Genomic DNA, 27,988 nt, shown 5'->3' with positions numbered 1-27,988 from the left:
TACCCATGCGGCGGGAATCTTCAGATTCCCTCCCACCTGAGCAGTTTGATATAGTCACAGCCCACCTGTTCAAACTAACCTATAACCTTTTGTTATGATGCGAGGAGACATTCCTGTGTCCAATGAACAATGAGATTATAGGTCCCTTTGTAGTATACTGTACTCAGTGTATATAAGATCAGCCAGCCTGGACAGCTCAGTCTCTCTCACTCCACAAACGGTTTTCATATTGACTAACTCGGAGCTGGTACCAGGACTAGCGCAGCGATCATTCCCAGTGTGTGTAAGTAATTCTCTGTAATCATCTCACTCTTTGTTTGTATTGGCCACATTCTCTCTCTCTGTTTAGTATAAGATTGTAACGTTATTGTATATTTCTGTCTAGATAATCTGTTAGAATTATATGTTAGTTTGTAGTGTATGACTTGTGAACTGTTTACCTTTTTCGATATAACTTAAAAGCTTGTTAGTAAAGGTGTTGGAACCTTAGCACGGTATGGTGTGTTCATTACATTGCAGTGGGTAATAGGAGCGTCTCGATCGCTCAAACAGCTTTAGTGTTAATCAGGTTAAGCAGCGTTATATCGCTACAGTGTTTCAGAACAAGGTTTACAACATAAGAGTATCCTTTCTGTGTGTTACATTCAAGTCAAAAAAATATGTGTAACAGTAACTTGCGCCCTAGCTGCAGCTCGATAAACCACCAAAGAAGGAGCACCACTCCTTTCTAGACACAATATAACATAGAGGGGCGATCTCCCAGCGCTGCTATACACAATTCCGATCCGTATAATTTCTTGTTCCTCAAAGAGAAAACAAATTAGTAAGTCCCCTTGTTTCCAATCGATCTTTGGAGTCCCAATTTTTAGGAGACTGACCTTTATGATGGGCCCTATGTGCGTTGAAAGGTTTACTGATTATCATCTTGTGAGCGTCTGCGCCGCTCGTGATCTCCTCGTGGTCCCGAGCGTCCGCTACGCTGGTAGCGTAGCATTACGGTAGTCGCTCGCCTATAGCGTGCTCGACACCAAGCGTAAGCTGTGAGCGAGCGTGCCGCATGTGCGTCTCGACCACGGCCGAGCGTATGCTACGCTAAGTGCGTACCCTTACGGTACCCCATACGCCAATTGCGTATTAAGTCTCTTACCCATATAGTGAAGGTTATAAGGTAATCAAAATCGACATTATCAGTCCGCATCTAATAAGAGAGTCCACATCTGATAAGAGAGTCCACATTAATAAGAGAGTCTGCACCTAAGAGAGTCTGCATCTAATAAGAGAGTCTCTTATTAGAAAAAAATATCTACCCTCCAAATCTCTAATGACCTACTGCTCATTAAAGGGTCAATTTCTAAGAATTACAAATGGCCCAACTTTTATGTTTGTAAGGAATCACTGGGGGTAGCGTCTTACTTGAAATAGAGGATAGTTCTCTAGCAGACAAATGGGTTTCTTATATTTTGACCACAATGGTTCTGCATTAACAGAAAGATTTCAAGCCCCTTTTGCATTTGTTGGAGAAGTTCGGGTTTTTATCGGATAACAATGAGTAATGCTGGGTACACACTAAACGATGTGTGCACCCAGCAAGGTCGTTAGCAACGGTACCCAGCGGGGTGCTGACATTGGCAAATGGGTACACACTTTCTGAAGTTGGCAGCGACGGAGTGGCGACAAGGGGAGGAGCGGGGCGATGCTGCGTTCGACAGCATGGCATCTTTAGCGACATCCCCAGATTGAGCTGCATGTACAGCCAACAGGGGATGTCGCTAGCGACCTGTGGGAGTGATCAAGTTGATACACACTGGACGATAAAACAAATTTGTTGTAACGATTGGTCTTTATCGTCAAATTCGTTAGAAATGTCATCTAGTGTGCACCCAGCTTAAAACATATCTAAGAGACAACCAGTTTGCAAAGTAAACTTCTCATATGTTTTTCTTGTGTTATTTAGATGAATCATTATCTAGAAAATAGATTTGCATGTTATCAGATGGGAATAAATAGGGGTTGTCAGCGGCAGTAAAGATTATAAACAAAGAAAAAAGAAATTAATAGAGATAGAACAGGGAGTAATTCAGGTCAATCATTACACTTAAAAAATAGTATAATGCTGTTAGCTGCACAGTGAGAATGACCCCCTTAGCAGCTGACCTGAGCCTGTGTAATTAGCACCTGCTCCACCCCCCTTGGTGCCTCTGGATACAGGACTAGGCTAGTACCCACCCTTGGGCTGATGGCCGCACATGTGTGGAAGGACTCTTGGGTCATAAACCTGAAAGTCCTTATATCTCCCAGTAAAAGATATCCTTTCAGATTGTACTCACAATTGTACATGCAGCGTTACTTAAGCCCCATACACATGGGGAGAGATGTGTGCTGAGCGATCTAGCACGAACGCTTAGCATGCATCTCTCCCCGGCTCAGTACACAGCGCAATGTGTGCTGAGTGAGGGGGGGTGCTCATTTCACCCAGCAGTGAAATGAGCGACCTGCTAGATTGTGCCTGCATGCAGGCCAATCTAGCACCAGCAGATTTCTTAGAATTTAAGCACGGATCTCTGGTTATGTTTTGTTTGTGAGGGCCGCTGTGTGTTTTGTTCAATAGAACCTTCGTGCAGCTTTTTTATTGTACATTTTAAAGACAGGGAACAAATTGTTTCTATCTCTGGAAGATCATGGATTGACTGTGATCATGGCTTTGCACACTTTATCACTAAAGTTTTGAAATCTGTTTCCCTTTTATTTGTACATTATTAAAATTGGACAGCTGTTATAGAGCTTGTTCTGGACTTTCCATGGATTAATATACAAAGGGGAATTGAGTAGTCAAAAACCTTCACTGTATAACTATAAACTTACTGCATTAAGAGGAGTATTCAGACCTGATTGGTCTTTTGCTAAAAACACGCATGGCGGCATGCGCAAACTTTCATTATGTGATCGCATCCTGGAAGGATATGAGCACAAAATGATTGACAGGCTGCTGGCGTTCGGGGCTGGCGTTGGTTGGAGTGGAGAGGGAAACGTAGGCGTGCCATGGCCTTTTTTCATGGTGGTCTTATAACATTGCCTGTGTTTCCTGCAACAAGAGAAACATGATGGTGGTGCGCCTGTAATTGCGATCGCAATGCAGGTCAGTGCAATACACGCTGAGCGGTCTTGCCATGTGCTGCGTGGCCCCCAGCATGCGATTTAATCCTGAGCAGTTTTTGCTAATTTAGCAAAAACTGCTGGGGACTCTCGATAGCCCCCTAAATTAGGCACATAATTTCAAAAGTAGGTTTAAAGCTGCAATTCATTTACAAAACATTTTTTCATGCAATAATACATTCCAAATGCAGCTGCATATGGAGCATTTGCACCTCAGAATCAGGCCCAATCTGAGCAAACACATTTCAATATAACAATATAGTGCCCTACTTATATTTCTTTGTTCTTTTCCAGAAATTAAAGGCAAGGACATCTAAGGTAATATTCTCTGAAGTATTACCCATGCCACGCACTAGCTCAGGGAGGCAGAGGGAGATTAGGGAGGTAAATGTGTGTCTTAGAGACTGGTATAGGAAAGAGGGGTTTGTGTTCCTGGAACACTGGGCGGACTTTTCAGTCAGGCGCCATCTTTTTTGTTGTAATTGCACCTGAATGAGGAGGGGGCAGCAGTGCTGTGGGGAAGGATGGTTAGAAGGTTGTAGGAGCTTTTAAACTAGGTGCCTGGGGGCAGGGTTCAGCTAGAAACTATGGGTCATGCAGTGAGAATAGTGAGGATGGAGGAAGTGAACGAAATGGGAGTGGAGAAGGGGGGAGGGAAAGAGCAGCTGGCAAGGGTATTAACACGGGTACTAACAAGGGTATTACCAAAGGTATTGCCAAAACATTAACTAACAACGATTATGGGTCATCAGTACTGCATATAGAAAGTGATGTCCCTAGCACAAGGGGAAATACTTATCTTAATTGTATGTATGTAAACGCCAGAAGCCTTACAAGTAAAAAGGGGGAACTAGAAGTCCTTGCAGCAAGCAAACAGTATGATATTATAGGCATTACTGAAACATGGCGGGACGACTCTCATGATTGGACAGTCAATCTAGAGGGTTATACGCTGTTCAGGAGAGATAGATTAAATAAACGGGTGGAGGGGTATGTCTTTACGTAAAGCCGTTTTTAAAACCTGATATACGGGAATATATTCAAGAGGGGACTGAAAACACTGTTGAGACATTATGGGTAGAAATAGCATGTGGGGGAAGGGGAGCAAAAAAGATAGTATTGGGGCTATGCTACAAGCCACCTTGTATTAATGTGTCCGATGAGAAAATGTTACTGAAGCAAATTGAAAAAGAAGCAAGGGGTAATAATAATAATAATTTTATTTATATAGCGCTCTTTCTCCAATAGGACTCAAGGCGCTTAACAGATACATAGCATAATATAGTACAGAAAATAATGAAGTACATTTTCATAAAATACAGAAGCATGAAGATACTAAAAGGGACATTATGGAAATGCTTGAGTAAACAGAAAAGTCTTGAGTCTACTTTTTAAGGATTCTATAGTTGGGGCCTCTCGCACTGTGCGGGGAAGTGAGTTCCATAGAGTCGGAGCCGCATGACTAAAAGCTCGACCCCCAGATGAATTACGGTAGATTCTAGGTACTGCTAAAAGTCCTTCATCTACAGATCGCAGTAATCGAGTGGGGCAGTATGGGGTCAGAAGCTGTTTCAGGTACCTTGGGCCTTGGTCATGTAATGCTTTGAAACTCAGTAAGCCAATCTTGAAGATGATTCGCCATCTTACAGGCAGCCAGTGAAGGGAGTAGAGGATGGGTGTTATGTGGCTAGAACGGGGCTGGTTGGTTAACGTAATAGTGATGGGAGTAGGAGACGTAATAGTGATGGGAGATTTTAACTATCTGGAGATAAATTGGACAAATGATTCATGTGATACTTATAGGGGTAATAGGTTTTTAAACACACTAAATGATAACTACTTACTTCAACTAATCGAGGAACCAACTAGGTACAATTCAATCTTAGACCTGGTATTAACTAACAATGGGGAATTTATATTATAGTAGGTGAGCCCATGGGAAATAGCGACCACAATATGGTCACATTCAATATCAGTTTTCATAAGCAGTCCAACTAGGACTCTAAACTTTAGCAAAGCCAACTTTGACATGATGAGGGAAGCTTTAAGGGACATTGAATTAGAAATTTTGTTTCAAGGAAATAATACTACAGAGAAATGTGAGGTATTAAAATCACTGCTCATTAGTAATACTTGTAAATTTATTCCCATGGGCAGCAAACAAAGGACTAAAAATTCCAAACCAATGTGGCTTAACAAGAAGATTAAGGAACTAATGGCCAAAAAAGGCGAGCATTCAAAAAATACAAATCAGATGGGAATGCAGAGTCATTACAGAACTATAAGGATTGTAACAAAATATGCAAAAAATAAATAAGAGCAGCTAAAGTAGAAACTGAAAAGCTAGTAGCAAAGGAAAGCAAATCAAACCCCAATTGTTTTTATATATCAACAGCAAAAGATTAAATAAGGAGAGTATAGGCCCTTTAAAGGATAAGCTGGGAGTCTTAATCAAAAACGATAATGACATTTCGGACAAATTAAATGAGTTTTTCTCATAGGTATTCACACGAGAGGACCAGATGCAGGGATTAACACACAATCGCAACAAAGGTAATGTCTCACTACTTAGTGCTTTTTTAAGTGAGGAGGTAGTATGTGACAGATTAAAAGAAATTAAGATAAATAAGTCACCTGGTCACGACAGAATTCATCCAAGGGTTCTCATGGAGCTTCACTCCGAACTAGAAAGACCACTATTTTTGATCTTCAATGACTCACTTACAACAGGCATTGTTCCCAAAGACTAGCGTATAGCGGAAGTAGTGCCAATATTCAAAAAGGGAAGTAAAGCTGAAACGGGTAATTATAGACCAGTTAGTCTTACATCTATAGTGGGGAAAGTATTGGAAGGTATTCTAAGGGACAGTATACAGAAGTTAATTGAAGCCAATAAGGTTATTAATAGGAACCAACATGGATTTGTGTAGGATAGATCATGTCAAACAAACTTACTAGGCTTTTATGAAACGGTTAGTGCGAACCTTGATCAGGGTAAGGAGGTCAATGTAATCTTTTTAGACTTTGCTAAAGCTTTCAACACAGTACCGCACATGAGACTTATCTATAAATTACAAGAACTAGGGCTAGTGAGCACAATATGCACTTGGGTCAGAAATTGGTTAGATAATAGGTAGCAGAGCATTGGAGTAAATGGGACTTTTTAAAAATTGGACTGAAGTACTCAGTGGTGTGCCACAAGGGTCTGTACTTAGACCACTGTTGTTCAACATTTTTATTATCTAGCAGTAGATCTGGAGAGCATGGTGGAAATTTTTGCAGACAATACCAAATTGTGAAGGTTACAAATATGGAGGGAGATGCTGAGTCTCTTCAGAACGACTTAGTCAAACTGGAAGCATGGGCAGCAAAATGGAGAATGAGCTTCAATACAGACAAGTGTAAGGTAATGCACTTTTGTAGCAAGAACAAAAATAACACCTACATACTAAATGGGGTAAAATTAGGTCATTCTGTACTGGAAAAAGACTTAGGTGTTACATAAATAGCAAACTAAGCAGCGGTACCCAAAGTAGGATTGCAACAAAGAAGGCTAACAATGTATCAGCATGTATAAAGAGGGGAATTGACGCAAGGGATGAGAGTGTTATACTCCCATTATATAAATCCCTAGTGAGGCCACATCTTGAATACTGTGCACAATTTTGGGCGCCATACTACAAAAAGGATATCCTGGAACTAGAAAAGGTTCAGAGGCAGGCGACCAAACTAATTAAGGGGATGGAGATGCTGGATTACGGGGAAAGGCTTGCAAGGCTTAGCATGTAAACACTGGAAAATAGGAGACTTAGGGGGACATTTACTAAGCAGTGATAAGAGCGGAGAAGTGAGCCAGTGGAGAAGTTTCCCCAACAACCAGCTCTGTATAATTTTATAGTATGCAAATTATAGATGTTACTTCATTTCTGAATGGTTGCCATGGGCACTTCTCCACTGGCTCACTTCTCCACTCTTATCACTGCTTAGTAAATGTCCCCCTAAGAAGGAACATGATCAACATTTACAAATATATATGGGGACAGTACACAGAGCTTGCAGGGGATCTGTTTTTGGTAAGATGAACACAGAGAACACCCGCTTAGGTTAGAGAAAAGGAGATTTTGCACACAGAGACGTAAAGGTTTCTTCACAGTAAGGACAATACGTGTTTGGAATTCCCTGCCTGAGAGAGTAATAATGGCGGACTCGATCAACACTTTTAAGAATGGGCTAGATAAGTACCTATTGGATAAGGATATACAGGGTTAGGGTGCGTAGTCATGCACTATAGTTATTAAAAAAGAAAGGTATAAACACTGTGGCTGGCATTAGCAACAGACAGAGGGTGTGTACACACGGTGAGATCCTTGCTATGACCAATTTTCACTTGCGGTTTCCTTTGAACTCCCTGGAGCACAGATAGCACAGATTTTGGCTTATGTGAGATGTCATTGACATGTGAGATGAACTAGATAGTACACCGATCTAGCAAGGATTGACTTGCCTGCACAGTCTATCTTTTCTTGCGATGCTGACCTGGCAGGACCGTGCATCGGGATCGCAAGGTGACTTTCACCTTGCTATCTGCACTAACTTTTCTTGCGATTTTGACTATATAGTAAAAATCAAAAGAAAATATCTCACCGTGTGTACACACCCTAAATTAGTCCTAAAAATAATACAGCATAAGAGACCACAAATAGGTTGAACTCGATGGACAAATTGTCTTTTTTCAGCCTCAAAAACTATGTTACTATGTTACATAATGTGCTTTCTTTGAATGTCAGATTGAAGACAATTGGTGAAACTAGAATCAAATGCAAGGATCACAAAGAGATCAATGGTCATCAAGTTGAACTGAAATATATACATATGGTACTGTCAGCTACTATATCCATGTTGGAGTTTTTTTGAAAAGTCCAAAGGAATTATGTTGGAATGCAGCGTCGGCATGTTCTGGAGAATACACTGGGTGTTTCAACTTTCATCTCTATATGAACTAGCTTCCCTTTTCTGACAAATAAATAGAAGTGCTCTGGACATCTAACCCAGAGATACAGTACCAACAGCAGACCTGACCTGACTTGCTCAAGCTAAGGCAGAATGAGTGTGATGTCTCTGGCTGTAGTGTGCTCGCTAGGACTGCTTGTTATCATTAATGCTGTAGGCGGTGAGTATATGATGACATTTGTTTTCAGTATCCACTTTGATGTAGCTGCACAGAAAGTGGGGTAATATGTTATCTATACCTGTCAGAAAGGATATTGTCAACAGGAAACATTTTTTTTTTAACACAGATGTCTATGTAAAAGGTATTTAACGCTTTAAATAGTTTTTGCACAAATCCTCCCCCCCCCCCCCCCCGTTGGTATAATAGGGCTTTGGTGGTGGCCCAATCCTGGAACATCACTGGTAACTGTCATTATGTGTTATGTTGAGAGATATGGTTACAGGCTTCTACTGAAAAAAATCTCTGCACTTTTCCGCCACTAACTATACAGTATAGGTTGTATTATTATGGGCTTGTAGCCCTCATTTGTATAATGGGTAGACAAGATGCACTTACAGTATACCTGGTACAGAAATAGTTTTTAAAATGTATTGATGAATAAACAATCAATGTTTCAGGAATACAATTGCCATTTATCATGACAAATGAAAGTTGATTATTTGTTTATAAAAAAGATAAACTTTGCATAAGCCCAGTGATTGATTCCTACTGTATGTGTGTGTGTGTGTGTGTGTGTGTGTGTGTGTGTGTGTGTGTGTATATATATATATATATATATATATATATATTTCACATATATATATATATATATATATTAGTGATGAGCGGGTTCGGTTCCTCGGAAACCGAACCCCCCCGAACTTCACCCATTTTACACGGGTCCGAGGCATACTCGGATTCTCCCGTATGGCTCGGTTAACCCGAGCGCGCCCGAACGTCATCATCCCGCTGTCGGATTCCCGCGAGATTCGGATTCTATATAAGCAGCCGCGCATCGCCGCCATTTTCACTCGTGCATTGGAAATGTTAGGGAGAGGACGTGGCTGGCGTCCTCTCCGTTTATTAATCTTGAATTCTTGATGCAAAAATATTTGTGCTTATTGCTTAATTGTGGGGACTGGGGAGCAGCTGTATTATATAGGAGGAGTACAGTGCAGAGTTTTGCTGACAGTGACCACCAGTATACGTTGTCTGCCTGAAAAACACTCCATATCTGTGCTCAGTGTGCTGCATATATCTGTGCTCACACTGCTTAATTGTGGGGACTGGGGAGCAGCTGTATTATATAGGAGGAGTACAGTGCAGAGTTTTGCTGACAGTGACCACCAGTATACGTTGTCTGCCTGAAAAACACTCCATATCTGTGCTCAGTGTGCTGCATATATCTGTGCTCACACTGCTTTATTGTGGGGACTGGGGACCACCAGTATATTATATAGGAGGAGTACAGTGCAGAGTTTTGCTGACCAGTGACCACCAGTATACGTTGTCTGCCTGAAAAACACTCCATACCTGTGCTCAGTGTGCTGCATATATCTGTGCTCACACTGCTTTATTGTGGGGACTGGGGACCACCAGTATATTATATAGGAGGAGTACAGTGCAGAGTTTTGCTGACCAGTGACCACCAGTATACGTTGTCTGCCTGAAAAACACTCCATATCTGTGCTCAGTGTGCTGCATATATCTGTGCTCACACTGCTTTATTGTGGGGACTGGGGACCACCAGTATATTATATAGGAGGAGTACAGTGCAGAATTTTGCTGACCAGTGACCACCAGTATACGTTGTCTGCCTGAAAAACACTCCATATCTGTGCTCAGTGTGCTGCATATATCTGTGCTCACACTGCTTTATTGTGGGGACTGGGGACCACCAGTATATTATATAGGAGGAGTACAGTGCAGAGTTTTGCTGACCAGTGACCACCAGTATACGTTGTCTGCCTGAAAAACACTCCATATCTGTGCTCAGTGTGCTGCATATATCTGTGCTCACACTGCTTTATTGTGGGGACTGGGGACCACCAGTATATTATATAGGAGGAGTACAGTGCAGAGTTTTGCTGACAGTGACCACCAGTATATATAGCAGTACGGTAGGGAAGGCCACTGCTCTACCTACCTCTGTGTTGTCAAGTATACTATCCATCTAGATTCTATACCTGTGGTGCATTTTAGTTTTGCAGTTTGCTGACAGTGACCACCAGTATATATAGCAGTACGGTACGGAAGGCCACTGCTCTACCTACCTCTGTGTCGTCAAGTATACTATCCATCTACATTCTATACCTGTGGTGCATTTTAGTTTTGCAGTTTGCTGACAGTGACCACCAGTATATATAGCAGTACGGTACGGAAGGCCACTGCTCTACCTACCTCTGTGTCGTCAAGTATACTATCCATCCCTGTGGTGCATTTCAGTTGTGCGCAGTATAGATAGTAGTAGGCCATTGCTATTGATACTGGCATATAATTCCACACATTAAAAAATGGAGAACAAAAATGTGGAGGTTAAAATAGGGAAAGATCAAGATCCACTTCCACCTCGTTTTGATGCTGCTGCCACTAGTCATGGCCGAGACGATGAAATGCCATCAACGTCGTCTGCCAAGGCCGATGCCCAATGTCATAGTAGAGAGCATGTAAAATCCAAAAAACAAAAGTTCAGTAAAATGACCCAAAAATCAAAATTGAAAGCGTCTGATGAGAAGCGTAAACTTGCCAATATGCCATTTACGACACGGAGTGGCAAGGAACGGCTGAGGCCCTGGCCTATGTTCATGGCTAGTGGTTCAGCTTCACATGAGGATGGAAGCACTCATCCTCTCGCTAGAAAAATGAAAAGACTTAAGCTGGCAAAAGCACAGCAAAGAACTGTGCGTTCTTCTAAATCACAAATCCCCAAGGAGAGTCCAATTGTGTCGGTTGCGATGCCTGACCATCCCAACACTGGACGGGAAGAGCTTGCGCCTTCCACCATTTGCACGCCCCTGCAAGTGCTGGCAGGAGCACCCGCAGTCCAGTTCCTGATAGTCAAATTGAAGATGTCACTGTTGAAGTACACCAGGATGAGGATATGGGTGTTGCTGGCGCTGGGGAGGAAATTGACAAGGAGGATTCTGATGGTGAGGTGGTTTGTTTAAGTCAGGCACCCGGGGAGACACCTGTTGTCCGTGGGACGAATATGGCCATTGACATGCCTGGTCAAAATACAAAAAAAATCACCTTTTCGGTGTGGAATTATTTTAACACAAATGCGGACAACAGGTGTCAAGCCGTGTGTTGCCTTTGTCAAGCTGTAATAAGTAGGGGTAAGGACGTTAACCACCTAGGAACATCCTCCCTTATACGTCACCTGGTCCGCATTCATCAGAAGTCAGTGACAAGTTCAAAAACTTTGGATGACAGCGGAAGCAGTCCACTGACAACTAAATCCCTTCCTCTTGTAACCAAGCTCCTGCAAACCACACCACCAACTCCCTCAGTGTCAATTTCCTCCTTACACAGGAAAGCCAATAGTCCTGCAGGCCATGTCACTGGCAAGTCTGACGAGTCCTCTCCTGCCTGGGATTCCTCCGATGCATCCTTGAGTGTAACGCCTACTGCTGCTGGCGCTGCTGTTGTTGCTGCTGGGAGTCGATCGTCGGAAGACCACTTGTACTACTTCCAGTAAGCAATTGACTGTCCAACAGGCCTTTGCGAGGAAGATGAAATATCACAGCAGTCATCCTGCTGCAAAGCGGATAACTCAGGTCTTGTCAGCCTGGGTGGTGAGAAACGTGTTTCCGGTATCCACCGTTAATTCAGAGGAAACTAGAGACTTGTTTGAGGTACTGTGTCCCCGGTACCAAATACCATCTAGGTTCCATTTCTCTAGGCAGGCGATACCGAAAATGTACACAGACCTCAGAAAAAGAGTCACCAGTGTCCTAAAAAATGCAGTTGTACCCAATGTCCACTTAACCACAGACATGTGGACAAGTGGAGCAGGGCAGACTCAGGACTATATGACTGTGACAGCCCACTGGGTAGATGTATTGCCTCCCGCAGCAAGAACAGCAGCGGCGGCACCAGTAGCAGCATCTCGCAAACGCCAACTCGTTCCTAGGCAGGCTACGCTTTGTATCACCGCTTTCCATAAGAGGCACACAGCTGACAACCTCTTACGGAAACTGAGGAACATCATCGCAGAATGGCTTACCCCAATTGGACTCTCCTGGGGATTTGTGACATCGGACAACGCCACCAATATTGTGCGTGCATTACATCTGGGCAAATTCCAGCACGTCCCATGTTTTGCACATACATTGAATTTGGTGGTGCAGAATTATTTAAAAACCGACAGGGGCGTGCAAGAGATGCTGTCGGTGGCCCGAAGAATTGCGGGCCACTTTCGGCATTCAGCCACCGCGTGCCGAAGACTGGAGCACCAGGTGGAATTCAACCCTCTATATGCTTCAGAGGATGGAGGAGCAGCAAAAGGCCATTCAAGCCTATACATCTGCCCACGATATAGGCAAAGGAGGGGGAATGCACCTGACTCAAGCGCAGTGGAGAATGATTTCAACGTTGTGCAAGGTTCTGCAACCCTTTGAACTTGCCACACGTGAAGTCAGTTCAGACACTGCCAGCCTGAGTCAGGTCATTCCCCTCATCAGGCTTTTGCAGAAGAAGCTGGAGACATTCAAGGAGGAGCTAAAACAGAGCGATTCCGCTAGGCATGTGGGACTTGTGGATGGAGCCCTTAATTCGCTTAACCAGGATTCACGGGTGGTCAATCTGTTGAAATCAGAGCACTACATTGTGGCCACCGTGCTCGATCCTAGATTTAAAACCTACGTTGTTTCTCTCTTTCCGACAGACACAAGTCTGCAGAGGTTCAAAGACCTGCTGGTGAGAAAATTGTCAAGTCAAGCGGAACGTGACCCGTCAACAGCTCCTCCTTCACATTCTCCCACAACTGGGGGTGCGAGGAAAAGGCTAAGAATTCCGAGCCCACCCGCTGGCGGTGGTGCAGGGCAGTCTGGAGCGAGTGCTGACATCTGGTCCGGACTGAAGGACCTGGCAACGATTACTGACATGTCGTCTACTGTCACTGCATATGATTCTGTCACCATTGAAAGAATGGTGGAGGATTATATGAGTGACCGCATCCAAGTAGGCACGTCAGACAGTCCGTACGTATACTGGCAGGAAAAAGAGGCAATTTGGAGGCCCTTGCACAAACTGGCTTTATTTTACCTAAGTTGCCCACCCTCCAGTGTGTACTCAGAAAGAGTGTTTAGTGCAGCCGCTCACCTTGTCAGCAATCGGCGTACGAGGTTACTTCCAGAAAATGTGGAGAAGATGATGTTCATCAAAATGAATTATAATCAATTCCTCCGTGGAGACATTCACCAGCAATTGCCTCCAGAAGATACACAGGGACCTGAGATGGTGGATTCCAGTGGGGACGAATTAATAATCTGTGAGGAGGGGGATGTACACAGTGAAAGGGGTGAGGAATCGGAGGATGATGATGAGGTGGACATCTTGCCTCTGTAGAGCCAGTTTGTGCAAGGAGAGATTGATTGCTTCTTTTTTGGTGGGGGCCCAAACCAACCAGTCATTTCAGTCACAGTCGTGTGGCAGACCCTGTTGCTGAAATGATGGGTTCGTTAAAGTGTGCATGTCCTGTTTATACAACATAAGGGTGGGTGGGAGGGCCCAAGGACAATTCCATCTTGCACCTCTTTTTTCTTTCATTTTTCTTTGCATCATGTGCTGTTTGGGGACAATTTTTTTGAAGTGCCATCCTGCCTGACACTGCAGTGCCACTCCTAGATGGGCCAGGTGTTTGTGTCTGCCACTTGTGTTGCTTAGCTTAGTCACACAGCGACCTTGGTGCGCCTCTTTTTTTCTTTGCATCATGTGCTGTTTGGGGACAATTTTTTTGAAGTGCTATCCTGCCTGACACTGCAGTGCCACTCCTAGATGGGCCAGGTGTTTGTGTCGACCACTTGTGTCGCTTAGCTTAGTCACATAGCGACCTTGGTGCGCCTCTTTTTTTCTTTGCATCATGTGCTGTTTGGGGACAATTTTTTTGAAGTGCCATCCTGCCTGACACTGCAGTGCCACTTCTAGATGGGCCAGGTGTTTGTGTCGGCCACTTGTGTCGCTTAGCTTAGTCACACAGTGACCTTGGTGCGCCTCTTTTTTTCTTTGCATCATGTGCTGTTTGGGGACAATTTTTTTGAAGTGCCATCCTGCCTGACACTGCAGTGCCACTCCTAGATGGGCCAGGTGTTTGTGTCGGCCACTTGTGTCGCTTAGCTTAGTCACACAGCGACCTTGGTGCGCCTCTTTTTTTCTTTGCATCATGTGCTGTTTGGGGACAATTTTTTTGAAGTGCCATCCTGTCTGACACTGCAGTGCCACTCCTAGATGGGCCAGGTGTTTGTGTCGGCCACTTGTGTCGCTTAGCTTAGTCACACAGCGACCTTGGTGCGCCTCTTTTTTTCTTTGCATCATGTGCTGTTTGGGGACAATTTTTTTGAAGTGCCATCCTGCCTGACACTGCAGTGCCACTCCTAGATGGGCCAGGTGTTTGTGTCGGCCACTTGTGTCGCTTAGCTTAGCCATCCAGCGACCTCGGTGCAAATTTTAGGACTAAAAATAATATTGTGAGGTGTGAGGTGTTCAGAAAAGACTGAAAATGAGTGTAAATTATGGTTATTGAGGTTAATAATACTATGGGTTCAAAATGACCCCCAAATTCTATGATTTAAGTTGTTTTTGAGGGTTTTTTTGTAAAAAAACACCGAATCCAAAATACACCCGAATCCGACAAAAAAATTTCAGGGAGGTTTTGCCAAAACGCGTCCGAATCCAAAACACGGCCGCGGAACCGAATTCAAAACCAAAACCCGAAAAATTTCCGGTGCACATCACTAATATATATATATATATATATATATATATATATATATATATGGTAAATAGCTGGGTTCCCTGAGTTGACTTGTGTGTCTCCCACTTTAATAGGAACCAGGCGGCACGCCACGTGTTTTTAGTGACAAAAATCCAATTTTACATTTTCCAAATCATGGTCTTACAAGCATAGTGAAACCAATGTTCAACGCCTCACAGGCATTTTTCTCAAGGTGCTATGCAACTTGTGAAAAATGCCTCTGGGGCGTTGAAACGTCGGTTAATACCACTGGGGCAATGGCTAATACCAGAGCCAGATTTACACACAATATATGAGTGCAAGGGTTCATGTGGGCATTATACACAGGTGGAGCAGTATACACTGCTGGAAATTTGGCATGGCTTTGTCACGGACAGTGTAATGGTTAGCATTACTGCCTCACAGCACTGAGGTCATGGTTTCGATTCTCGCCATGGCCCTAACTGTGTGGAGTTTGTATATTCTCCCCGAGCTTGCGTGGGTTTCCTCCGGGTACTCCGGTTTCCTCCCACAATCCAAAAATATACAGGTAGGTTAATTGGCTCCCAACAAAATTAACCCTAGTATGAATGTGTATGTGTGTACATGTGGTAGGGAATATAGATTGTAAGCTCCCCTAGGGTAAGGACTGATGTGAATGGCCAAATATTCTCTGTAAATCGCTGCAAAATATGCGTGCGCTATATAAATAACTGGTAATAAATAAATAATAATAAAAGATAGGCAGGTAGCCTTTTTGCTCCATTGTATGGACTATAACAGTGATTAGAATAATACAGAGAACATATCTCTAATATATTCTTTGTATTGTTCATATACTTTATATAGTCAAAACTCTGGTATATACGTTAGCAGGGCCGTGACTAGGGTGGGGCTAATGGGGCATGTGGTCGGGTGCAGGATTTGAGGGGGCGCCAAAAAGTTACAGAGGAGCAGTGTTTTTTGGGGGGTTTTCATACCGGCAGTGCTGTGCTGCTCCAGTGAGACAGCAGACAGCTCCCAGCGCAATGTATCTGACCCACCTGTCTGCCCGCAGCTGGCTCCGATGCTGTGCGGGTGACCTCCAGTACCTGGGATCTCTCCTATGCTGGCTACTGTCTTAAACTCTCTTCTTTGCCATGCAGTGCTGCGACTAGCGTGTGGTGCACTGTACAAGCTATAGAAGCGCACTGTGCTCCCAGTTAGCAGTATCAACCTCCGCTTTTCTTCCCAGATGAGGGGATTTGGTGTAGCTTATAGGGGAGTATATTGCAGTAATGTAGTGTACCATATAGGGTATGTAGTGTAGTAATGTATTGCAGTATATAGGGGCATGTAGTGTACTGATGTGGTGTAGCATATAAGGGGATGTATTGTAGTGATGTAGTGTAGCATATTAGGTATGTAGTGCAGTGCATAGGGGCATGTAGTGTAGTGATGTAGTTCAGCGTGTAGGAGATGTAGTATAGTGATGTAGTGCAGTGGGTAGGGGAATGTAGTGCAGTGATGAAGTGTTATGATATAGTGCAATGTATGGGGGGGGACAGAGGAGCATGTAGTTGAACACGCTGGCGGGCCCATGTGACGCATAGGGCATTTGAGGCACATAGGGGAATATTGTCCAGTAGTATCTATTTTTAAAAAAAAGTTTTGATAACCTGTTTCATTTTTTAATTTAGTCTGATAGGGTTTGTACGTTTTTATAGTTTTGTGGTTTTTTTCTTGTTTTTTTTTTTTTTTGGGGGGGGGTGTCGCCAATTTACTGCCTTTCCCCCGGTGACAAAAATCCTAGTTTCAGCCCTGACGTTAGAATGACAGGAAAGGCTCTGCCTCACCTCAACGCTTGCCACTGATGTGTGCACATGCAGATATATCAGTTAACACACTGATAACACAGGGAGTGTGGCAGAAATGTGATGTAGCTTATCTATGCTTGTGGAACTAGTATTAATGTTCTAATTTATAGGTTCTCAAACTCGGATCTCGGGATGCAAACAGCTCACGTTTTCCAGGTCACCTATCAGAAACACAGGTGTATTCATTACTCACTGACACATTTTTAAATGATTCACAGGTGCAGCTGATTATTTCACTTGTGACTCTGTGAGGAGACCTGGAAAACATGCACTGTTTGGGGTCCTGAGGACCGAGTTTGAGAGCCTATGTTATGTTCTAGTATATACTGAGAGGTTAGTGTAGTGCCATATGTTCACCTGCATATACTACATTGCTTATTACAGTATTTTCCCAACTCAAGGCATCCTTACAGTCCATGGGGTAAATTTACTAAGATGGGAGTTCTATTTAAGATGGGATGTTGCCCATAGCAACCAATCAGATTCCAGGTATTATCTTCTAAAAGGTGCTAGATAAATGAGAAGTAGAATCTGATTGGTTGCTATGGGCAACATCCCATCTTAAATAGAACTCCCATCTTAGTAAATTTACCCCCAAGGTTATCTATGCTTATTCCTTTTTTTTATTGTATTTATATTTAGGAACATTCTATTTGATTAAAAAATATATAGTATATGACAGAGTTTGCCAAACTCCGCCATTACAGTCCAGGTATTAAGGCTATCCATGCTGGAGCACAGGTGACTTAATAATACCGCTTTCACATTGCAAACCCAGGTTGAACCCAGCTTTTGAACCTAGGTCCGACCCAGATCCGAGCAACCTCTGACCCTTTAACATTGCAGTTTCAAACCAGGTTATTTCCAGGTTATTCCCGGGTTGGTGCCTTTCACACTGAACCTGGGTCACCCATGTTAAACACCGTGATGTGATTTAAAATGGACTTTTCTGGCTCACATTGATGAGGTTTCAAAGGAAATAAAAGGAGGAGCTGGGGACTGCTCTGAGCAGACACATAAACAGCCAATCAGCACCTTTTTCTGAGACCCAGGTTGAATATCCTGGGTCACACTTTTTCCTTTAATCCGGGTTGAAATGCAGGCTTGCTTGACCCGGGTTATTCACTTTGGCGCTTTCACACTGCACCTCGACCTGGGTTGACCCGGCAACAACCTGGTAATAACCCAGGTTATTTTGACGATGTGAAAGGGGTATTAGTATCTCAGTCAATTTGATTTAACCATCTGAACTAAAGCATGGATATCCTTGAAACTTGGAATGTAATGGCAGAGTTTGGGAAACTCTGGTATATGATTTTGCTTGTTACATACTAGCACATTGCAGTGTTCTGGGAGATTTGTTTTTTTTGTCTAGACTAAACCCTCCTTTATGCACAGCCGTTATTGGTTAATATATTAATAGAGGGCCCTATTAAAATTAGCACATCTACGATCAGATTCTCTGTCAAATGGGGGGATGCCCAGCACAGGGCTAGTCCGCCCCGCATGTCAGGCCCTAGCCCCTACCCCCGAACAGGTGCGAAAGCATTGCACGGCGGCGATGCTTTTGCATCCGCCGAGTAGCTCCCTGACTGCGCAGCCTAGCTGTGCTGACAGACGGCTACCCGCCATGTTTTGGGTCACAGTGGCTGTTTGTGATGTCACGCAGCCGCCGCAGCCCGCCCCAGCAATGGTCTGAACCGTGCTCTCCCCCAATGGCATTCTAACTGGGAATTACTGTTGTAAATATCATGTTTAAAGTATTAATGCTGACACAGTTTTAAAATGCTTTAATTAACATTAGAACCGCGTCCACATTAAGCCTTTAGCTTCTCCCGTCCACATATTGTCTGTCAACACACTGACTACTTCCTTATTTCACTGATTTTATTTACAGTATGTAGTAAAAAAAAATGTAAATGTGTTTTTTTGCAGGTGAGCAATCAGAACCGAACATGCACATTATGACATGTCGGTGTTTGAAAGTAACATCTAAGCGTTTAAGTCCAAAGTATTTCAAGAAAATCGACATTCACCGTCCACGAAAGAATTGTCCAAGGATAGAGGTTTTGTAAGTTTCATAGTTTATTTACTAAATTATTATTATTATTATTATTATTATTACTATTATTATTATTATTATTATTATTATTATTAATAATGAGAAGGTCTTGTCAATTGCATATAGAGCAGTGCAGGGCTTAAAGTGGTCTTGGAGAGGTAATGGAACTAATTTCCCCTGCCACCTACTCCCCGCCCTTTAGGTGGAGCGAGGGCCGATGGTAGGGTGTTTGACACACCCCTGCAAACTACAAAATTGTGCCTTATGCAAAAAGGGGTGTGGTATCACAAGGAAAGGGTTGTGTGGCCCCACAATAGCACCCACAATTCACATTATGCCACACAGTAGCATTAACTTATCTTCATTACACTGTACATAGTTCCCCTATTTCATATTACAGCAGAGTAGTGCCTCTTACTCACGTTATGACACACAGTACTGCCCCTTATACATAACGCCCATGGTAGCAGTGTCCTTTATACACATAATGGCCACAGTATCAGTGCCGCTTATACACATGCCCACAGTATCAGTGCCATTAATACATATGCCCACAGTATTAGTGCTACTTATACACATGCCCACGGTAGCAGTGCCCCTTATATACATGCTCATGGTAACAGTGCCCCTTATACACATAGCAATGGCCACAGTATCAGTGCCACTTATACACATGCCCACGGTAGCAGTGCCGCTTATACACATGCCCACAGTATCAGTGCCACTTGTACACATGCCCACAGTATCAGTGCCATTAATACATATGCCCACAGTATTAGTGCTACTTATACACATGCCAATGGTAGCAGTGCCCCTTATATACATGCTCATGGTAACAGTGCCCCTTATACACATAGCAATGGCGACACGACAGTATCAGTGCCACTTATACACATGCCCACGGTAGCAGTGCCGCTTATACACATGCCCACGGTAGCAGTGCCGCTTATACACATGCCCACGGTAGCAGTGCCGCTTATACACATGCCCACAGTATCAGTGCCGCTTATACACATGCCCACGGTAGCAGTGCCGCTTATACACATGCCCACGGTAGCAGTGCCGCTTATACACATGCCCATAGTATCAGTGCCGCTTATACACATGCCCACAGTATCAGTGCCATTAATACATATGCCCACAGTATTAGTGCTACTTATACACATGCCCACGGTAGCAGTGCCCCTTATATACATGCTCATGGTTACAGTGCCCCTTATACACATAGCAATGGCCACAGTATCAGTGTCACTTATACACATGCCCATGGTAGCAGTGCCGCTTATACACATGCCCACAATATCAGTGCCGCTTATACACATTATTATTATTATTATTACATTTTATTTATAGGGCGCCACAAGTGTTTCGCAGCGCCGTACAAAGGACAGTACAGGGAGACAAAACTTAGCATAACAGTAAATAAATAACAAAAATGGAGTGCAGGTAACAAAGAGCAACACAGTTCTCAAAACATAATACAGCTTAGATGTAAGTAGCGAAGGAGTAATCATTGTACTACTTGGGGCTGGCGGCCATAGATAGAGATGAGCCTTTACCAGCAGGAGAGAAAGCAGGTAAAGATGGTCGCTGAGTGAAATGTGTCAAGAAGAGGGTTTAGACAAGAGGAAAGAGGGCCCTGCTCTGAAGAGCTAACAATCTAGTGGGGAGGGGCAACAGACAGATGACATGAGGTGCAAGCAAGCAGGTAGAAGCCTGATGGTGGTATGCGAGCAAAGCAGAGATGTCCAAGGCATGGGGCAGGGGGATGGAGGAGCAGCCTAAGGACTAGGTTATGCATTGGAGGGGTACGCTTTGATAAATAGGTGGGTTTTCAATGCCCGTTTGAAGCTTTGCAAGGTCGGGGAGAGTCTAATGGAGCTGGGGAGCGCATTCCACTGAAGGGGTGCAGCACGGGCAAAATCCTGAACTCGTGCATGGGAAGCAGTGACCAAGGCAGAGGAGAGGCGACGGTCATCAGCCGACCGTAGTGGGCGGGAGGGAGTATGAAGGGAGAGGAGGTTGGAGATGTAGGGAGCAGTGGAATTAGAGATGGCCTTGTATGTGAGGGTGAGGAGTTTGAAGAGGATTCTGTAGGGGAATGGGAGCCAGTGTAGATTTTGTTGAAGGGGAGTGGCAGAAGTGGAGCGGCAGGAGAGGAAGATGAGCCTAGCTGCAGAGTTGAGGACAGATTGGAGGGGAGCGATGTGGGAGCAAGTGAGGCCAGTGAGGAGCACATTGCAGTAGTCAAGTCGTGAGATGACCAGTGAGTGGATGGTAAGTTTAGTTGCACTCTGGGAGAGAAATGGCCTGATGCGAGCAATGTTGCGTAGCTGGAACCGACAAGATTGCGCCAGAGCTTGGATGTAGGGTGCAAAGGAGAGGGAGGAGTCAAGAGTGACGCCCAGGCAGCGGAGTTGGGGAACGGGGGAGATGATAGTGTTGTCAACAGTGATAGAGATATTTGTAGGGGGTGTTGCTCTGGCTGGGGGAAAGATAATAAGTTCAGTTTTGTCCATGTTGAGCTTCAGAGAGCGCTCAGACATCCAGGAGGAGATGGCAGAGAGGCAGCTGGAGACCTGAGAGAGGACAGAGGGGGACAGATCAGGAGAGGAGAGGTAGAGTTGTGTGTCATCAGCATAGAGGTGGTATTGAAGGCCAAATGAGTTAATGAGCGCACCCAGGGAAGAGGTGTAGAGGGAGAACAGAAGGGGGCCTAGGACAGAACCCTGAGGGACACCAACAGGAAGGATGGAAGGGTGTGAGGTGGTTCCGGAGGCAGACACAGAGAAGGAGCGGTTAGTGAGGTATGAGGTAAACCAGTCAAGGACGGTGCTAGAGAGGCCACCGTATCAGTGCTATTAATACATATGCCCACAGTATTAGTGCTACTTATACACATGCCCATGGTAGCAGTGCCCCTTATATACATGCTCATGGTAACAGTGTTTTCCAGATCTCCTAGATCCACAGGTGGTGCTGACACTTGTGTTTTTAAGGAGATCTGTAAAACTGTTAGAGGTTCCTGAGGACTGGACTTGGAAAATACTAATATAGACATTAGATGTTAATCACAGGCTACCAATTCCTACTGACAGTCTCCTGTTCTATGGGGGTCATTCCGAGTTGATCGTAGCTGTACTAAATTTAGCACAGCTCCGATCAGGCACTCAGACATGTGGGGGGACGTCCAGCACAGTGCCGCCCCCCTCCCCCCCTTTCCTTGCAGAAGTGCAGAAGCATCGCACAGCAGCGATGCTTTTGCATTTTAGGAGTAACTCCCGGTCAGCGCAGCTCCTGCGGCTGGCTGGGAGAACCTCACCGCACCCCGGGTCGCAGCGGCTGCGTGTGACATCACGCAGCCGCCGTGGCCCGCCCCCCCCCCCCCCCATGGTCCGGCCACGCCTGCGTTGGCCGGATCGCGCCCCCTCCTGCCCAGCGACCGCCTCTGCCTGTTAATAAGGCAGAGCCGATCGCTACGGAACAACGTCCTTCGGCCGTCCAGCATGCGCCAGCGCACTGCGGCACCAGCGCATGCGCAGATCCGACCTGATCGATGCGCTGCGATAAACTGCAGCGAGTGATCGGGTTGGATTGACCCCCTATGTAAGTCCTCTCAGCAATCCTCAGTAATCTTTCCATAGCACTGAATTTGCTGAAGTTTAGAAGGAAGGGATAATCCTTACCTCCCAACCATCCCGATTTCAGCAGGAAATGCCCATTTTTTAGGGTGGGCCGTAGGCTTTGTCACACCGTTGCTCTAGCTGCAGAGTGGCGGTGAGCAGCAGTTAATAAACACGTTTACACGGCTTGCAGCAGCTGATAAAGTGCTTTACTGCCCCCAGCGTGAGGAACAATGGGGGTGTGGTAATGTTGTCACGGCTCCTAAAATGTCACACCCAGGGGCGTGGCCTGATACACATATAATCACATTTTCCCAGTGATTTCTCTACTGCGCATGTTCATAACTCCATAAAAATGGGCGCTGCGCCCAGTACCAGATTAAGGTCCACATAGGCCTGGAGCTGAAATTTATGAAGGGCCTATTGTGTGCCGCCACAGGGATATCAGCGTCACAGAGTTCTCCTTGTGTGGGAAGGGGGGATATAGTGGTATACTACATCACTACACTACTTCCCCACACTACATCTCAGCACTATCTCACTGCTACATCTCTGCACTCTATGCCTGCACTACTTCCCCACACTACATCTCCTCACTATGGGCCTGGTTCCGATTTGTAAGCAATGACGATGTTCACGCAAGATTAACATCTTAGCAAAGCCGCTTCCAGTGAGGATTGTGGATAGTGGCTTTATTAGAATAGTGATTGACAGGAAAGGAACATTTGGGGGAGGTAACAGGTACTGGGTAAAAATGTAGGTGCGTTGCGACCGTTTTTTGGGTCATGTATCTGCCTCCATCTCTGATTGCATACTTAACGCGTCTTGGTCCTGCGGATGTGAGGGACTACTCTGGACATCTGCCTACTCGCAACAGTGCAGGGAATATATATCCAACACAGTCCACTGACCTGATCTCCTTATCCTGTACAGGGATCCCCTGCATTACTCCTGCCGGGCACTCTGATGTCAGAAGCACTAGTAGTGAGGGAGGCAGAGGCACAAGTGGCAATAGGGGCTGAAACACATGAGGTGAAGTGGGCAGAGACACAGATGGTGAGGGGGGATAGAAACAGGTGCAGAGGGAGACAGTGACACAGGTGGTAAAAGAGGCAGTGACAAAGGTGGGGAGGGGGCAGAGGTATAGGTGTGATGCTGCAGAGACATAAGTGTGGAGAAAGTGGAGGCACAAGTAGGGGGCAAAGACAGGCAGGGGGGAAAGACAGATATATAGGTGGAGAGGGGGCACTAATACAGGTGGAAAAGGGGCAGAAGCACAGGAGGAAAGGGAGCAGAGGCACAAGTGAGAAGGGAACATGAAAGCACAGATGCTAAAAGAAGCAGTAGCACAGACATGAAGGACAGAGACACAAATGGGGAAGGTTCAAAGATAAAGGATAAAATTCAACATTTTCTAAGGGGGCAGTTGTATGAATTATGCGGTCAGATATAGACAGCTGCAGCCACATCTGAACCACATCCAGCACTGCTAGCACGTCCAGAACCCAGACCATTCAGGGTAAAACTCAACCTGACGGCACATCCTCCCAACCACAATACCTGCCCAGTACTTCTCTGAGTGGCACACAAGAAGAGAGCATCGGGCGGAGGGAGACATAACAGATTACTGTGGGAGGAACAGAAGTGGGGTCAGAGGCCGCAGTATGTGCACAGGAAGAGCTCTGCCCCTGGTGTAACTGAGTATTATTATTATTACATTTTATTTATAAGGCGCCACAAGTGTTTTGCAATGTCATACATACGGCAGACATTAGAACAATACAGGGTACACAGAACTTCAGTAACTGAGAAACTAAAACAGAGCAAAGGTAACAATTAGCACCACAATTCTCAGTACACACTACAGCCGAGATGTAAGGAAGCAAAGGAGTAATCAGCATACTACTAGGAGTGGGCAGCCATAGGCAGAGATGAACAGTAACGACCGAGAGGAGATGCAGGTATAGACAACCCCTGAGAAGAGAGAGCTGTAGTAGAAGTGTGAGAACAGGAGGGAAGAGGGCCCTGCTCCAAGGAGCTTACAATCTAGGGGGAGGGGAAGACAGACACGTGACATGAGGTGCGAGCAAACGGAAGGTGGCCTGATGGCAGGAAGTAAGTGAGGCAGAGATGGCCAATGCATAAGGCAGTGGGTTAGGAGAGCGGCCTCAAGACTAGGTTACGTTTTGACAAACAGGTGATAAAGGCCAGTATGTGGCATTGTGAATCTTCCGGCAACCAAGTAACAGGCCACTGTACCAGGCAGTCTATTACTGTCAATGAAAGAAAAAATTCAGGTGATCACTATACAAATAATACTCATATAGGGGGAAACTCAATAAGCCTTGATAATTGGGGGGGGGGGGGGTGCAAAAAAGTGGTCTTTTCACCTATTTTTGCTTTGGGCTATTCAATTAAAGCCCAGTTTTTGTGCCCAAAAATGATCTGTTTTCGAGTGAAAACACGCAGAATCATTATAAGTTCAGGGCCTATGTGTTTTCGCTGCACAATTCACAAAAACAATCTACTTATCAGAGATTTTTTTTCAGAGCCTGCCGAGGTCCAGAAAAAAATCTCTGGTAAGTGCTGCCAATTGCCTGCACTTTGGAGCTAATTGGATAGTCCCAGGGGATCAACTAACGCATAGAATATTACCGCAGATATTTGAATTCCCCCCATAGACTGTTACCACCCAGATAAATTGTAGGGAGAGAATCAAATGTAATAATACTTCTCTAAGCATATTGTACATTCTCTAATGTCCAGTGTCGGATTGGGGCATGAAAGGCCCACCGGGGAATGCTGCTGTGGGGGCCCATGCTTAAAGGTGTAGCCAGGTTCCAGTGGGGGCGTGGCCAGCCACCACAGAGGTTTGGCTAACCATTACATGTTCTGTGCCCCTTGGTTAATATATAATAAACCAAATTATTGTGAAGTATAATGTAACACATATATAATGCATAAATCCAGTGCACTAGGATAACTGGAACTTGATCCCTAGAGGAGGAGGAGGGCCCCCAGGCAGTAGGGCCCACCGGTGGTTTCCCCTGTGGGCCAGTCCGACCCTGCTAACGTCTAAGGGGTATATTCAATAAGAGTCGGAAACTGCCGTCTTGTCGGAAAGACGGAAGTTTCCGACTGATTGAGGATGGAAGGGGGTTCCAATCTATTCAAGGTCAGGTCGTTTCTTCCGTCATGTCGGGAAATCTGACTTGTGAGAAGACTGACGGAATACACGCGGATCCCACATGTATTTTCGGGGGCAGGGCCAAACCCGACAGGTTTTAGCCCAGTTTCCGACAATGTCAATACATCTTTAAAAAAAGTCGGATTAACACTGTCGGGAACCGGCCAAACCTGTCGGGTTTAGCCCGGCATTGAATAGAGTGTTGAAGAGTCCTTTCTGTCGGAAAGGACCCAACAGCTATTGAATACACCCCTAAGAATACAAACATTTACTGAAATGCATTTTCATCCCCATGATGAATAAATCAGTGCATCCACATAATGCTTCTGTTCAATAAATATATGTCCCGCCAACCTGCTATACTTTTTATTTTATTTTATTTTTTTATTGCTAACCACCAGGATCACTCACCACGACCACCGTATCTCCTCTGTGGCTGCAGAGATCTGTACTGTTACCAGAAAAAAACATGCGTTCCACACTCTGTAAAGGGCCCTACACATTTAAAGATCCGCCGCCGAGCTGCCCGACGGTGGATATGGCCAACGGGCGACCCGGCGGTAGAGGGGTAGTGACGGGGGGAGTGAAGTTTCTTCACTCCCCCCGTCACCCGGCTCCATACAAGTGCAGGCAAATATGGACGAGATCGTCCATATTGGCCTGCATGCACAGCCGACGGGGCACCAGCGATGAACGAGCGCGGGGCCGCGCATCGTTCACTGCTGGTGCCTCCACACTGATTCCACACCGAAAGATATGAACGGTATCTCGTTCATTAATGAACAAGATCGTTCATGTCTTTCAGTAAAATCGCCAAGTGTGTAGGGCCTATAATGCAACCGGAAGTGACCATGATAACTTGAAATTTTGGGGTCCTGACGCATTAGCTAGAGCTCATGCATTTAACATTCTGGGATGCACCCAGAGATAAATAGAAATAGAGTAACAGGGCGATTCTAAAAAAAACCCCAGACTTAAAAGTACATACAGCAACATAAATTGCTGATGCCAAGGAGTAACCAAATATGTGTGAACAACTCACAATTGTATCAAAAGTCACATAGTGTAAGAAGTTCCAGTGCAAACTATACAGGGGAATTCATAAGTAAAATATATGAAGTGGTGGAACAAACAGTAGGACAATCTGGGAGTTAAAAAAACCACATATAATGGACCAGTCCTCAAGAGTATATATTCTGCACATATTAAAAAAAGGGATACACAGGATAAGGAACCTATTCAAGATAAGACACACATATATACTACACACACATATACTGTACTACATATACATACAAATGTACACACACACACACACATATACTGTACCACACATACGTACAAACAAACACACACACACACACACACACACACACACACACACACACACACACACACACACGTACCCGGGGCCCAGCTGAGAGGAGGAAAGTGGTGGGCGCTATGTCACAGCAGAATGTGAGGTATGTGGTACGTCGTACACACGGAGCTGCTGTGTGTCTGAGCAAGCGATTCTCTATCAGTTCTGTGCAGAGAGCTCTGCAGACAAAAGCTCCCTGCAGCACAGCGGAGATCGCGGTCGCGGTTTGAACTGAAATGGAAATACAGCTGGCTCCAACTCTAAAAAAATAATTCTGACGATCAGAGGGGGCAGGGAGAGTTCCGGGTACTCCCACCTTGCGTGCGGGACTGTGTGTGGGCCGGGCCCAGGGCTAAACAGCGTCAGCAATGCTATTCGGGTGGCTGGGAGGTGGGAAAAAAAATCTGTCAACTCCTGACTGCACTGCAGGGGATCTCTGGTGGGCCTATTTTCAATGGGGGGCCAGGAGCTGCAGCTCCATCCGCCCCATTGTTAATCCGGCCCTGGCTGCGCCATTTTCACAGTATTTTAACAGCGCAAATGACATCGGCACAGGACTCCAGAGGGGTGAGTATTAAAATAAAATGGGTGTAGCCTGTGCGTGTGGGCCTTTCCCTAGACTCAGGTGCCTGTGTGCACACTGCACCCATTATAGATACGCCAGTGGTGCTGAGCCGTGGAGAGCTTTAAAACCTGAACTGTAATAGGTCCTACACACTGGGCAATAATACTGAAAGATATGAACAGTCTCGTTCATTAATATCTTTCGTCCCCGCACTCGTTCATCGCTGGTGCCCCGTCGCTT

The 27,988-nt window shown here is 45.0% G+C and overlaps 1 protein-coding gene across 1 annotated transcript in view; it reads left to right on the top strand.

Moving 5' to 3' along the window:
- Window positions 1-8,110: 8,110 nt before the first annotated feature.
- Window positions 8,111-27,988, top strand: part of LOC134949635 (interleukin-8-like) — a 31,913-nt gene continuing 12,035 nt past the window's right edge. Inside the window, exons 1-2 of the mRNA XM_063938393.1 lie at window positions 8,111-8,323; window positions 18,887-19,022. Coding sequence (XP_063794463.1) covers window positions 8,257-8,323; window positions 18,887-19,022 — 203 coding nt within the window. The 5' untranslated portion in view covers window positions 8,111-8,256. The remainder of the gene's footprint in view (window positions 8,324-18,886; window positions 19,023-27,988) is intronic.

The sequence above is a fragment of the Pseudophryne corroboree genome, chromosome 1 (genome assembly GCF_028390025.1).
Source record: "Pseudophryne corroboree isolate aPseCor3 chromosome 1, aPseCor3.hap2, whole genome shotgun sequence".
NCBI lineage: Eukaryota > Metazoa > Chordata > Amphibia > Anura > Myobatrachidae > Pseudophryne > Pseudophryne corroboree.
The sequence above is the reverse complement of the archived record's forward strand: the minus strand, read 5'-3'. Positions and strand labels throughout refer to the sequence as shown.